The sequence below is a fragment of the Papaver somniferum genome, chromosome 7 (genome assembly GCF_003573695.1).
Source record: "Papaver somniferum cultivar HN1 chromosome 7, ASM357369v1, whole genome shotgun sequence".
Classification (NCBI taxonomy): Eukaryota; Viridiplantae; Streptophyta; class Magnoliopsida; order Ranunculales; family Papaveraceae; genus Papaver; species Papaver somniferum.
This window is the reverse complement of record NC_039364.1, coordinates 151,896,981-151,911,114: the sequence shown is the minus strand read 5'-3', so window position 1 is coordinate 151,911,114 and position 14,134 is coordinate 151,896,981. Positions and strand designations below refer to the sequence as shown.

The window sequence follows — 14,134 nt, the reverse complement described above, 5'->3', positions numbered from 1 at the left end:
GGGGGGAAATATATTTACTCTCTAGTCCAAAAAAGGTTTGAAAAGAGTAAAATTACTCTGCTAATCCTAACATATAGTACTATGTAAAAACCTCTTTTATGCTCTCCATAAGCATCACTACATACCAATGTGTGTCATGTTATGTATTGATACTACATATGTTACTACATACCAATATGTGTTATATTATGTATTGATACTACATATGTTACCATATATTAATATTTTATGTATTGATACTACATATGTATTGACACTACATATGTTATGTGTTATGTTATGTATTGATACTACATACCAATATGTGTTATGTTATGTGTTGATACTACATGTGTTACTACATATTAATATATTATACTGCATATGTTACTAGTATAGTACTATTTACTACTAGTATAGTATGTTACTACATATAAATATGTTATGTATTGATACTACATATCAAAAAAAAATGTTGTGTATTGGTACTACATATTAATATGTTCTGTATTGATACTGTTATGTATTGATACTACATATCAGTTATGTATTGATAATGTTAAGTATGAATACTGATATGATACTACATATCAGTTATGTGTTGATACTGATTAGATCTGGAAGGGTGTTTTAGGCATTTAGAAAACACACTTTATAATCTCCACAAAGTTTTCGGACTAGCGAGTAAATAATCTGGTCCAAAAAACATGTTTTTGGATCAGCGAGTAAATGTTTTTTGGGACTGGACTAGCAGATTTTAGTGTATTTTATTTTATTTTCTTATACATTTTCAAGATGTCTTTAGAACTATTTCTTTTATTTTTTGCGTGCAAATGGTTTTCATTTTATGTGCATAATTATTCTAGACCCAATAGAGTTTTTGATAATTAATATAAGTTTCTGCCAGTGTAGCGGCAATAAAAATAAAATAGATAAGGAACGCGCAATTTGGGGATACTAAACTAATTGGGGGATATGAATTACTAACCCCATCCAATAGTGTCCGCTAAGGGGTGTTTTCTGGGGGCGGAAATACTAAGATGCCTTTCCATCTAAATTAAGATTTAAAACTAAAAATCAAAATCAAACCCTAATAAGTTCTTAAAGATAGCTTGAATTGAATTGTTGTCGAGCAATAAGAAGAAGAATAAGAAGAAGAAGAAGAAGAAGAAATGACTTTATTGAGAATGTACATGATACCCAATCATATTTAAAGTGTTGTTGTTTTTAAAACTTCATTTGGGTTAGAATCATAAACTGAATTTCAGTTTCAGTTTCGATCCACTCCCGGCTTGTGTTCATGATGAATACCCTATTGTTTTTTTTGTGCCGGCATAGTTTTTAGGATATTTACCATGCCGATACCAGTTCTGGCATGGTTTTTTAGGATGAATACCATGCCAATACCAGTTCCGGCATGTTTTTTTTAGGATGAATACCGTGCCGATACCAGTTCCGGCATGGTATTTCAGGATGAATACCATGCCGAAACTTGCTATTTCAGACACATTTTTTCTGTATGTTTTTGTCCTCAAATCGGCACGGTTCACTTGGGAATCGACCATGCCGGCACCACTACCGTCATGCTCGATAATGAACTTTTTGTGCCGGTAGTGTACTTAGAATTTCAAAATTAGGGGTTATTGTGTATCGGCATGGTGAAAGTATGAATACCATGCCGATTTGGTCCATGCCGGCATGGTATTCATACTTTTACCATGCCGACACTGTGTTTTTCAGGCGCAACAATGGCGAATTCAACGAAAAAAATCAAATTTCAATATATTAATACCTATATATGAGTAATTGGAGCACTTATATGTTCAGCTAGTTTACTTTCCTGGGTTGGTTCATCATCTAAACCTTAATGATCATAAATATCTTGATTTGATGTTGTTGCATCAACAAATTCAATGATAATGATTTATTCTAATGATTATCAAACAAATCTATTAATTTAACTAATTATATTTAACCACTAAACATGATTAATAAGGGGTAAATTAGGAATTAGATAAAATATTTAGATAAAGGGGTGACCCTTATTTGATATTTAAATCCAATTTTTGTCTTTTTCCTCTATCCCAATTAGTTTTAGTATCCTCTAATTGTGCGTTTATAGATATACTAATTATGTTTTTTTTCTTTTCAAAAAATTTAAAAGAAGAAAAGAACTAAAATACTACATAAAGTCGATTAATGAAGCATGCAGTATATCAAATAATTTTTTTTTTGTTTTGATCAGACAGCTGGGGAATATAAAATAACTTTGAATGTTAGTAAAGTTTTCTTGATTTTAAAAACAATCATACTAAAAAGTTATATAATTATAATCCCTTTTAAAACTTTATTAAAATGTAATTATAATATAACGTGCAGTTAAATTAAAATATAAATAATAAATTTTTGCAAGAATTTATAAAGGTTCAAAATTAACCAGCACTTTTATCTATCTAACAGGAAAAACCGAACTAGCATTTTCATGTATGATTTTATTCGGAAATCCCAAATACACAAATATTTCTTCTTCTGTAAAAGTCCAATGCAGATTATCAATAACTTTATTAGAAAAATAAACATACATAGAAAAATATTGACTCGAACGAGTTACAATTATCATAACTCACTAGGAAATCATAGAAAATCCCGATTCTGACGATAGTCATTGTGAACACAACACACACATACACGAGTAGAAGAGTGTGGGAGAGGAAGGCCGTTGGTCTCTTTCCCAGAATCTCTTCCATTCTCCTCCCTCATAAGGTTTTTATCTTTTTCTCTCATCTCAATGCACCTGTTTCTATCGGAGATAGTGGTGTTGAGAGCTAGGTACTGAAGACGTGATGTAGGACATCTACCTTATTCTAGCTTATTTTCCAAGTTATTATTATTTCCTTATTTTAGTATTTTTCTTATTTAGAACTCTTGTTATTTTAGGTATCTAGCAGCCTATATAAATAGGCATACATTGTGTTAGTGTAATCAATCTATTATCAAACAATACTATTATCATCTTATTATCCGTTTATACGAATTCTTTTTTTATCTTTTCTTAATCTCTTCATCAATTTCATTTATTCCTCATCTCTTTCTTCCTTCGCATCCCTAGCAATCTCCGTATTGTATTTTTCTCCCTATCGTTCTACATTGAGACTTTAATGGCTCGGTTGAAGATAAAGTGATTGTTAATTCATAAAGGGAAATGTTTGTGAAACGGAAGATTGAGAAAATATTTCTAATGGAAGATTGTTAATGGGTATTCATATGATTATTTCAGCAAGTGATTGTGTTATTTACTTAAGGGATTGGTTAGGTTCAAAGGGTAAAGAAAATATGTGAGAAGATAGTGGGGTTTGATAATGGTCTTGCTGATGCCGGAATTGGTGATGCAGTGGTGTTCTTGGTGTCACAGAGAAACAAGGAAAGGGAAGAGCTGGTGGTATTTTAATTAATCAAGGGTATGATTGTAAACTCGTATTTTCACTTTATAAAATTAATTAGGATCTGGTCTTGCACGGTGAACGCCAACCAACGTTGGTCTTTAGACCAAGCGCAAAGTCTGGACAAATGTTAGACCAAATCCAGGTTTTGGTCAAAACCTGAGTACCAAAAACCAAATAATCCTAGAATTAAGCTTAATTTTGAACAATACGAGTCAAATTTTCAAATTCATTAAATTTCGAATTAATCATTAATAGTCATTTTACAGGACATGAAACTAGACAATAATAATGTAAAAAATAAAAATAACTAGAATATTAAAATAAAAATTTGGGACAATGTTTTTCATCTTGTTTATCTTCTTCATTTTCACAAAACTTCCAATCAATGCGCTCATGAACGTAGTTTCCTTTTTTTATCTTCTTCTTTGTCTTCAAATTTGTTTTGCTTTGATTTTCATTGCCTTGAACTTTTCTTTGCCTTTTCTTAGTTGCAGTTTTAACTTGGTTAATATCCAAAACTAAAGACTTCTTTGCCTTTTACTTATTTCTTTATATCTATCATATGTCTTCTTAACGACACCTTCAAGCACTACTCTAAAAAAATCAAGTTGTGTTGCGGAATCAAGTTGAGTTTGAAATTGTGTCATTTGGGAAAAATTGATAAAATTAATTAGATTGAGAAAAAGAGAAATAGAGAAAATTTTGTGTAATTTTTTAGTTTGAAAGTTACCTATTTATAGGCGACAAAAAACTAGCCGTTGGTGTTAGAATTTATATCTAGTGATATTCATAGTAGCGGTAGCGATATTATTTATTTTGTTCGTTAGAAACTCCGTCACTCAGCAGTTTTCCCATAATGGCGCAATTCATTTGCTATACCACATGATATGTCAAACATGTTTTTTTTAACCTTGTGCATAGGAATAGGCTTTATAGTTAGTAGTAAAGTCTCTTGATGTCGGTAGTAATGACCTGGATTTGTAACTCGTTACCGTTAAATTATTTATTGATCATAAAGTTAGTAGTAAAGTCTCTTGATGATGGTAATGATGACCTGGATTCGTAACTCGTTATCGCTAAATTATTTATCGATGGTAAAGTAAATAATTTATATTTTATAGTTCACATATTAAGAACGGAAGTCCCCTCCCGCGGGTTTTCCGAGTAAAAGAGAATGGATAGTCCTCTCCTGACCCGACGATTTAACAGGGATGAGTTTAGTGTGGATTCCATCCCCTCTCTCACTCAGGAGAACTCGCGGAATATATAAATCATTTTCGTATTAAGAAACAAATAGAGAAATGGATAGTCCCTGTCTGACCCGACGGTTTAGCAGGGATGAGTTTAGTATGGATTATATCCTCTCTCTCTCACTCAGGACAACTCGCGGAATATAAATCATTTCCGTATTAAGAAACAGAAAAAGATCAAATGAGTTCTACAAACAATAAAAACAGGAGTTATAATGTAACATCGAGATTCTTATTCATGGACGGTTAATCAGTAGTACCTATCACGACTCCATGTTTGTTTTTTGCCGCGCCTTTTTCCGGATAATGGAAGTAGTTTCCCTCCAAAACTCGATCCAACTGTTCTACACATTTATTGGTGCACTTGAGTCGGCCTACAATGTTCTTTTCTCTACCCCATTTTAAATAACAAAATCACTGGTTGACTCGTTTCCTAACTCAAAATGAAACCGAGTCCATGAATCTCCTTAAGTCCAACAATGGACGACCGGTCCAGAAACTAATCGTAGTGGGACGACTAAAACTAAATATAGTCTGGTATTTTTACTGTTTCAGAGTGTATTTGGTCTATAATCCGAACCAAAAGTAAATTTGGTCGAGCGGAGATTAAAAATTCGCCTGAAGTGGGATGAAGATTAAATGTGCGACGATGATGGAGCGAACATATAATGTCCGCCTATTTAATATAACCAAATATATTAAACCACACACACTTGTGGCACATGTGGTGAATCATCACCGGGCCAACATATAAAGTCCGCCTTACTTGGGCTACATATAATCTATGCTTGACCAAATTTTGGTCATTTCCCATTAATCTTCACCACAGACTAAACCCAAAACTTTTATTTTTTTTTGGTCTATGGTCTTTAGTTTTGGTCGCACCATTGCAGTTCCTTTAAAGGAATACTAAGAACGAAATATTTGGGCGCCATGTTTATGTCTTGTCCAGCAATACTTCAAGTCTCCGATCATTGTTGCCAAAGTATACCATTATAATTAATAAATGGTAATTAATAACAAAAAAAAAATGACAAATTAGTAACTAAAAACTAAAAACTAATAGTAGTTAATAACAAATTAAAATTAATAATTAATGGGTGGTTTAACCCGATAATTAATAGCTAAAAACTTTTATAATACAAATTAATTTGGGTTAACCAAACTAAAAAATTAAAATACTACATATAAAACATATTATATACAAAATAATTTTGAATGTACATTTTTATCCTATAATCACATGATAAAATTACATAAACTCGTAATTCTTTTGAAACTTTAATTTTATAAGAACTTCCAAACGAATTAAAAGACCATAAATCTTATAAAAGATTATAAAATTCAAGGCTAAGAAGCATTTTAAACCATCTAATCGAGCTAACATGCTCATATAGCACCCTATATGTCCGATTTCGGGAAAAAACTCCCATTCTATACAGTACATGAGTACGGTTAAGATTATTTTTATTTTTTTTAAGCATAAGATTATTAACTTAATCAATTAGAAAATTATTATGCTTCAAAAATAAATAATTAGAAAACTATTATCGAAAAATATTGACTCGAACGAGTTAATAGTATAATAACTCACTAAGAAATCATAAAGAATCCCGATTCTTACGATGGTCACTGTGAACACAACACGCACATAGCCGAGTAGAAGAGTGTGGGAGAGGAAGGCCGTTGGTCTCTTTCACAAAATCTCTTCACCTCTCCTCCCTCATTAGGTTTCTATCTTTCTCTCTCTTCTCAATGCCTCTTAAAGTGTTCGTCAATGGCGGTTCTTATCGAACCCTAATTTAGATACTCTTATATTTTAGGATCACTTTTGGTACCTGCTTACGATCTGAAAAAGAAACCCTAAATTTTGTTGCGGTGATTTGATTCTTTTATTTGTATATATATACGCTTTTTTTGTAGGATTTTGATTCATTAGGATTTCTGAGTAGGGAGTTGTTTAGGTTAGGGCAGAAGTGGATGGAGTCCGAAGAGATAAAGTCAGAAAATAATCGTTCAAGGAAGAGAAGGAAGAGAGATAATCCTGTTGAGAAGATTCAGAATTCTGTGAGTAAGAAAGCAAAGGTAATTGTTGAGAAGAAACCTAGGAAGTCATTAAGAACTTATGTTGGGAGATATGTGAGGAAAGAGTTTGAAGGATATGGTGATTTTTTGGGGAAAGTTGTATCATATACTGAAGGATTGTATCGAGTTGATTACGAAGATGGAGATTCTGAAGATCTAGAGTCTGATGAAATTACTGATATTCTAGTTCCGGAGGGAGGTCTGGACTTGAAATTAAATACTAGAAAGAATAAATTGGATCGATTGATTGCCACTCGTTATGCAAAGAACAATAGATTACCATCGAATAAGAGTGAGACAGTTGAAACCAGTAAGGCGAGTTCTGATGATGAAATTGATGTTGAACCAGAAGTGGTTGAGGAATTGGTATCTGATGATGAAGACACCGACTCTTCAAGTGATTCTTCTGAGTTTGTGAAAACTCGCCAGTTTGAGAATGATGTCCCACTTGCTCCGCCACCTTTATTGCCTCCTTCCTCAGGGAGTATAAATGTACCTGAGGAATGTGTTTCACAGCTCTTCTCAGTGTATAATTTTTTCCGGTCGTTTAGCATACAATTGTATCTATATCCTTTCCAACTGGATGATTTTGTGGGGTCACTCAACTATGCTGGCCCTAATACTTTGCTGGATGCAGTTCATTTCTCTATCATGCGCGCATTGAGACATCATCTCGAAACGCTTTCTACCAATGGGTCTGAGCTTGCGTCAAAATGCTTAAGGTATGCATAAAAAATCTAATCATCTATCTTATGACGTATATTGTAATATTGATGACATCAAACACCACATAGCTACTGTTGTTCAACATATATGACGTATAGCCCAACAGTTATACGAGGAAGCAGTCTTTGAGGTGCTTCAATAGTGGCAGAAAGACATTAGCTTCTTGAACATGCCTTTATTTAATAAGCAGAACCTACAGAAAAGTTAGTAAACTAGTATAGTAAATAATGTTCTCATCAAACTTCTCAAATCTCCATTGCCTTTTAACAATACGACGTTTAATCTATTGTCTGGCAAAAAAGAAGATCCGTGTGTGGAACCCAAATCCAGCAGTTACGCATCGTATAACTCAGTAGGTGGCGTGTTATATGTCCGATATCCTTATGCATTCAAGTTTTGATAACTTTTGTGAATAATTGCTGTTTATGTGTGTATTTATATGCAATGTTGTTTAGAACTTAGATTCAACATTTTCTCCTTGACTGCAGGCGTCTGGATTGGAGTTTACTTGACACATTGACTTGGCCAGTGTATGTTGTCGAATACCTTCTGGTAATGGGTTACGCTAAGGGATCAGAATGGAAATGGTTTTATGACGATGTTCTAGACAGGGAGTATTACAGTTTATCTGTTTCTAGAAAGCTGACAATTCTGCAAATCTTGTGTGATGACGTCACAGAATCTCCAGAACTAAGAGCAGAAATTGACATGAGGGAGAATTTGGAAGCAGTAACAGATTGTGATTTGGTTGCAGTTCCTTCAGAAAATGGGCCAAAGAGAGTTCATCCCAGATACACGAAAACCTCAGCTTGCAAAGATGCTGTAGCAATGGACATAATCACCAATTTGCAGGAACCAAAAGCACGTCAACAATCAAGCTCCTTGGCTTCTGATGTTACTGAACTCAAACCCACAGCTCTTGAAAATGATGAAGATAAAAATAGTGATGAGTGCCGGCTTTGTGGAATGGATGGGACATTGCTTTGCTGCGATGGGTGTCCTTCAGCTTATCATTCTAGATGTATTGGCGTGAGCAAAATGCTTTTACCACAGGGGTCGTGGTTTTGTCCCGAGTGTACTGCTAACAAGAAGGAGCCAACTCTCAGAGTTGGAGCAAAGCTGAAGGGAGCAGAGATCTTTGGCGCTGATCCGTATGAGCAGGTTTTCATTGGCACTTGCAATCACTTACTTGTGTAAGTCTTTGTACTCATTTGCAACATTTTAACTCTTTCTTGTCCTTTCTTTGGTAGTTGTTAGAAATTTGCAGCATGCTTGGCCAAGATTTTTCACTTTCTGGAAATTTGTTTATTAAAAGGCATTACATTATAATTAATGCGAATTGACGATCCTTTTAAATTTGATTGCAGACTCAAATCCTCGATGGATTCAGAACCATTTTCCAGATACTACAAACAAACTGGCATTCCCAAGGTTTTATACGCACTGTGTTCATCTCCTCAACACAAAACACTCTACTTTGAGATACTAAAGGGGATTTTAGACTACTGGGGCCTACCAGAAGACAAATACCTGTCCTTGCCTGAAGAAGATGAAGCCACGACAAAGCAGGGAGAGGCAGAGGAAGGTGCTTTGGTTTCAGTTTCCACCTTTTCTTGCAGGGAAACTGATAACGAGAAGGATAACTGTTCCAGCAATTTAGAGGAAATTAACAACGAGAAAGAGGCGCTATCATGCTTGGATAATGATGAAAAATTGTGTTTAAATGACTCGACCCTGGATACAGTTAACCTAGCTGATCGTCCAGGCCTAAACAGAGATGACGTTATCATGTCTGAACAAGTACATCAACAAGTAGATTTTACGTGTCATGAGCAGCTAGGAAGGGAGTCTGCAGCATCTACAGAAACGATCAGCATCCCTGATGCTGGCCCTTCCAACTCAACACACCAAAGCTTGGGTGAAAAAATTGATGTGATGCCTGTTACTTGTGCCTCTGCTTTGGGTAATGGGTCTGTTGCTGTGAGAAACAACACAGGTGATCCAGTTTCATCAACAAAGAATGGCTCTGTAATCAGATCCTACGAAATCATAGAAGGTAGACAGAATGTTGCTTGTAAGACTGTTAGAGGAGATAGCGATGCTGATTTTTTGTATATGGGGGCGCTATTCAAGCCCCAGAGTTACATAAATCAGTATAGTCTTGGTGATATTGCTGCATCTTCAGCTGCTAGTCTTGCTGGTCTTTCGACGGAAGAAAGCCGAGTTTCTGTGTCTCAATCTTCATCCAACCCTAGGAGGATTGTGACTGAGAATATCACAATGCAAGTTAAAGCATTTTCTTTAGCAGCCACTCGATTTGTCTGGCCAAATCCCGAAAAGAAGCTGACAGATGTAGTCCCACGGGAAAGATGTGGCTGGTGTTATTCATGTAAGACCGCTACCACATGCAAGAAAGGATGCTTGTTAAACTTTGCAGCGTCTAGTGCAATTAAAGGATCTATCAAGATCCTTGGAGCTATTCGTCCAATAAAGAATGGAGAGGGAAACCTTCCTGGTATTGCATCATATATTCTTTTCATGGAGGAAAGCTTAAGTAATCTGGTAGTTGGACCGTTCTTGAGCCCAAAGTACCGGGAACAGTGGCGTAAGCGAGTTGAACGAGCCTCAAAGTTCAATGCTCTAAAGCCCTTGTTGCTTGAAGTAAGTGTTTTCCTGTATATATGATTAGCAAAATAAACCTTGCTGGTGCGGCCCAAGTGTCCATGTGAATTAGGCCAGAGAAATAAGCAATAGCGTCTTTTTTTTTCCAGGATCATTTTGTATAATAATGGCTCAACACTATCTATACATTTTTCTTGTATGAGTTTGATTGTGAACTTAAGATTGTGTTTGCAGCTTGAGGAGAACATTCGCCTAGTGGCTTTCTCCAAAGGATGGGTCAAGCTGGTGGATGATTGGCTGGTCGAATCCTCTGTTACTCAAAGCGCTACAGGCTCTGTTGGATCGACTCCCAGGCGAGGGGGCCGGCGTAATAAGAAACAATCAGCCATTTCTGAAACTGCAACAGAACCTGGTGATGATAATCCTGAGGAGTTTACTTGGTGGCGTGGAGGGAAACTGTTGAAGCTTGTATTTCAGAAAGGGATTTTACCATGTCCAGTCGTTCAAAAGGCAGCTCGTCGAGGTACTTCTCTCATGTGGCTTAATTTCTTGCCTTTAAATTCAATGTTTAAAAACAATTAGAAAAGAAGGCTTACACTGTAGCTATGCAGGTGGTTCTAGAAAGATTCCTGGTGTTCATTATGCCGAAGGCTCTGAGATTCCAAAGCGAAGTAGAAGGTTTTCTTGGAGAACAGCAGTAGAAATGAGTAAGAACGTGTCACAGCTTGCGCTTCAGGTTTGTTCTAGCATTTTTTTGCTGAATACATGTATACTTGTGTGTTGTGACCATTCTTTTCTAAGTACCGCATTCATATTGCAATGCTCAGGTTCGATATCTTGACCTTCATATATTGTGGAGCGATCTTATTCGCCCGGAGCATAACACTCAGGATAGCAAAGGAGCAGATACCGTAATTTCTACCTTCAGAAATGCTCACATTTGTGATAAGAAGGTTCAAGAAAGTAAGATTAGCTACGGATTAGAATTTGGTAATCAGACACATTTACCTTCCCGTGTCATGAAGAGTGTTCTTGAAGTGGAGCAGAATCCTGATGGGAAGGATAAGTATTGGTTATCTGAAACACAAACTCCTTTGTACTTGATAAAAGAGTTTGAAGACAATTTGGAGAAGGCTCCTTTGTCACCTCCCAAGAAAGACTCATATGGATTGTCGGAACTTCAAAAGAAGCAGCTAAAAGCCTCTCGGAAGGATATATTTTTGTACCTCGTGCACAAAAGGGAGAAACGTGAGAACTGCTCATGTGCCTCTTGTCAAACAGATGTTTTACTTGGGTATAGTTTATCTCCTTCTCTTTGATTCTAGGCGTTCTTTTTTTGTTTGTTGAAATTTGGTGGAGCTCTTTTGGTTCTACTTTCTAGATCTTCTCACGAATTCTATTGTTTGGTTTGCAGGGATGCTGTGAAGTGCAACTCATGTGAAGGTATAGAAAGCATTTATTTTCCCAAGCTCTTCATTAGCTACTCCATGCTATAGTGAACATACATTCTAAACTATTTAATCTATATTCCGAGTGTTGTATCTTCCATAGACATGAGATTCAGTATGATACACAGGTCTGTGGTGTCCAAGATTCACCCTTACAGTTTACTTCGTACACATAATTCTTTTGGCCCAATTTCTTTTTCTTCCCCACTTTCCAGAATTCCGATGATTAAATTATTATCTTATCAGCTCACTGTTTTTGTTTTTGACTATTATCTGCTTGACATTATCCACTGAAACCGTCACTATGGCGTAGGTTTGACATGACATTCATTTCTAGATGGTTGACATTATCTGCTTGACATTATCCGCTGCCTGTTGATGGTTGTCATATAGATCCATGCAGCTGACAAGGATTTTGCTAAATAGTTGTTTGGCTAGTGACTAATTGATCTCTATCCTGCCATTTTACTGGTCAGGTTTCTGCCACAAGAATTGCACCAAATCTTCTCCAGTTGCCATGAAAAACGCGGGGGAAATTACAATCACATGTAAAAAGTGTTTCTATGCCAAAGCTTATGCGCTAAATGAGAGCAATAAGAAACAAGCTACCAGTAAAATGAACTGGCAAGGTCAAGAATATCAGGTGGCAATGGCTTCCCGTGAAGCTGTCCAGCAAAATACTATTCATCAACCATTAGCGTCTGCTGGAACTCAAATGGTTAAGAAACTGGTCATTTGTGGTCCTAAACTGCCACCAAACAGTATTAATGAATCCGCAGCATCTGTTGGAAATGTTGGAACTCAAATGATGAAGAAATTGCCTACGGCTGGTCCGAAATCAGCGGCAAAAGGTAAGAAAGTAAAAGCAACTGATGAGCATTTTGGAATTATATGGAAGAAGAAGCAAAGTGCGGATACTGGAGAGGAATTTCGGCAGAACCACATACTTCTAAGAGGCAATGCGCATATAGACCAGTTAATAGCGCCCAAATGTGTCCTTTGTGAAAAGCCGTACAATCCCGATCTCATGTACATTTGCTGTGCAAATTTTTGCAAAAGTAAGTTTATACGTGATAGAATTTCGAATATTATGAGATCATTTTCCTTCCCCTATATAGGTTGCTTATGCTGTAATGTGTTTTTATATGCAGATTGGTACCACGCTGATGCCTTACAGCTCAAGGAAACTCAAATTTTTGACGTTGTAGGGTTCAAGTGCTGTAAATGCCGTAGGACTAGATCACCTGAATGCCCTTATGCTGATCCTGACAAAAGGAAGACATTTGTTAGAGCTCCTAGGGAAGGAAGCATAGGAACAGCCCTGTCTTCTAGAACCATCCTCAGACAACCTAATGTGCTTGAAACTACTCCTACAGTAATAAACACAAAAATGGAGATCATTGATCTGGATGAGGGTTTAAGACCGAGTAAGATTAGTGTGAGGTCATCAAAACAAGGAAACATGGGAATGTATCCTTCATCTGAATATGTCATCAAACAACCAGAAGTAGTTTCCAGCACAGATTGGAAGACAGAGGGCATGATTGCAGAAGAGAATGTTCCTCTTTTGTTCTCTCTTGAAAGGGTGGAGCCAATATTGGAGATCAAATCGGAAGCCGAAATTGAACAGTGTGATGCTGTTGCACAAACACCGTCTCATGGGCCACAGAAGTTACCTGTTAGAAGGCAAGTTAAGTCTGAGAAGGATGGAAATGGCAGTTCTATGAGAAGTTATAATTTGGAATCCCCGCCCTTAGTCATAAATGACTTCGTGGGATCTGAAATGCCTCCTGAGGCGGAGTGGGACTTTCCTATTGATGATAGTTCTAAAGACGAACCCTTTAATTTTGAGGGTTTGAACTATGACTCGATGGAGTTTGAGCCACAGACTTACTTTTCTTTTACTGAATTGTTAGCATCAGATGATGACCAGTTGATCCAGTCCGATACCTCTATGATGAACGACATGTCAGATGATTGGAGGGACATCCATATCAGTGGCGCAATTTCACCACTAAAAGTGGAGCAGTGTGACTTGGGTTCTACGAGAGATCATCAACATATCCCAGTTGTGGAACAGCCTAGTGCCACTGTGAGTTGTTATATGTGTTCATATTCAGAACCAGCCCCAAATCTTTCTTGCGAGATTTGTCAGATTCGGATTCATGAACATTGTTCTCCTTGGGTAGAGGTAGGTGGACATGACCGGTGGAGGTGTGGTAACTGCAGAGATTGGCAATAGGGTCCATACCTTGTTTTTATGTGGATTAGGGCAGTGCTGGTCCTGCATTTTGTGGTCCGGTGCAAAAAATTTTTTGGGTGGTTCCTTGTTAACAATAAAGGAGCTATATGTAACAATTTTTTTTATTAACATTGTCAAGTGTTAACTGATATTCGGAAAGAAAGGAAAAAGAAAAAGAAAAAAAAATAAAAATTGTTCCCTGGGAAAGCATTCAATTATAATTGTCTGAAAATCGATTTTCTTTGTATATTCTTAATAGCAAAATTGTTAATAATAGATGTATAATCTAAGTTTTTAGTCATTGCTTGATTTTTCTGGTGAAATTGTGGATCGGAGATA

The 14,134-nt window shown here is 36.3% G+C and overlaps 1 protein-coding gene across 1 annotated transcript; it reads left to right on the top strand.

Annotated features, from left to right (window-relative positions):
- The first annotated feature begins 6,356 nt into the window (after nt 1–6,356).
- LOC113298769 (DDT domain-containing protein PTM-like) lies at nt 6,357–14,013 on the top strand. The gene is made up of 9 exons (XM_026547595.1): nt 6,357–7,479; nt 7,972–8,676; nt 8,851–10,144; nt 10,340–10,628; nt 10,717–10,841; nt 10,933–11,399; nt 11,520–11,548; nt 12,030–12,611; nt 12,705–14,013. Exons 1-9 carry the CDS (start codon nt 6,653–6,655, stop codon nt 13,793–13,795), a joined length of 5,409 nt encoding a protein of 1,802 aa, XP_026403380.1. The 5' UTR covers nt 6,357–6,652; the 3' UTR covers nt 13,796–14,013.
- The last annotated feature ends 121 nt before the right edge of the window (nt 14,014–14,134 follow it).

Bases quoted from the DNA above. Each gene is read 5' to 3' on its own strand.
- LOC113298769 (XM_026547595.1), top strand. From the start codon at position 6,653: ATGGAGTCCGAAGAGATAAAGTCAGAAAATAATCGTTCAAGGAAGAGA. The intron at 7,480-7,971 runs GTATGCATAAAA...CCTTGACTGCAG, and splicing joins CTTGCGTCAAAATGCTTAAG to GCGTCTGGATTGGAGTTTAC. The intron at 11,549-12,029 runs GTATAGAAAGCA...TTTACTGGTCAG, and splicing joins GAAGTGCAACTCATGTGAAG to GTTTCTGCCACAAGAATTGC.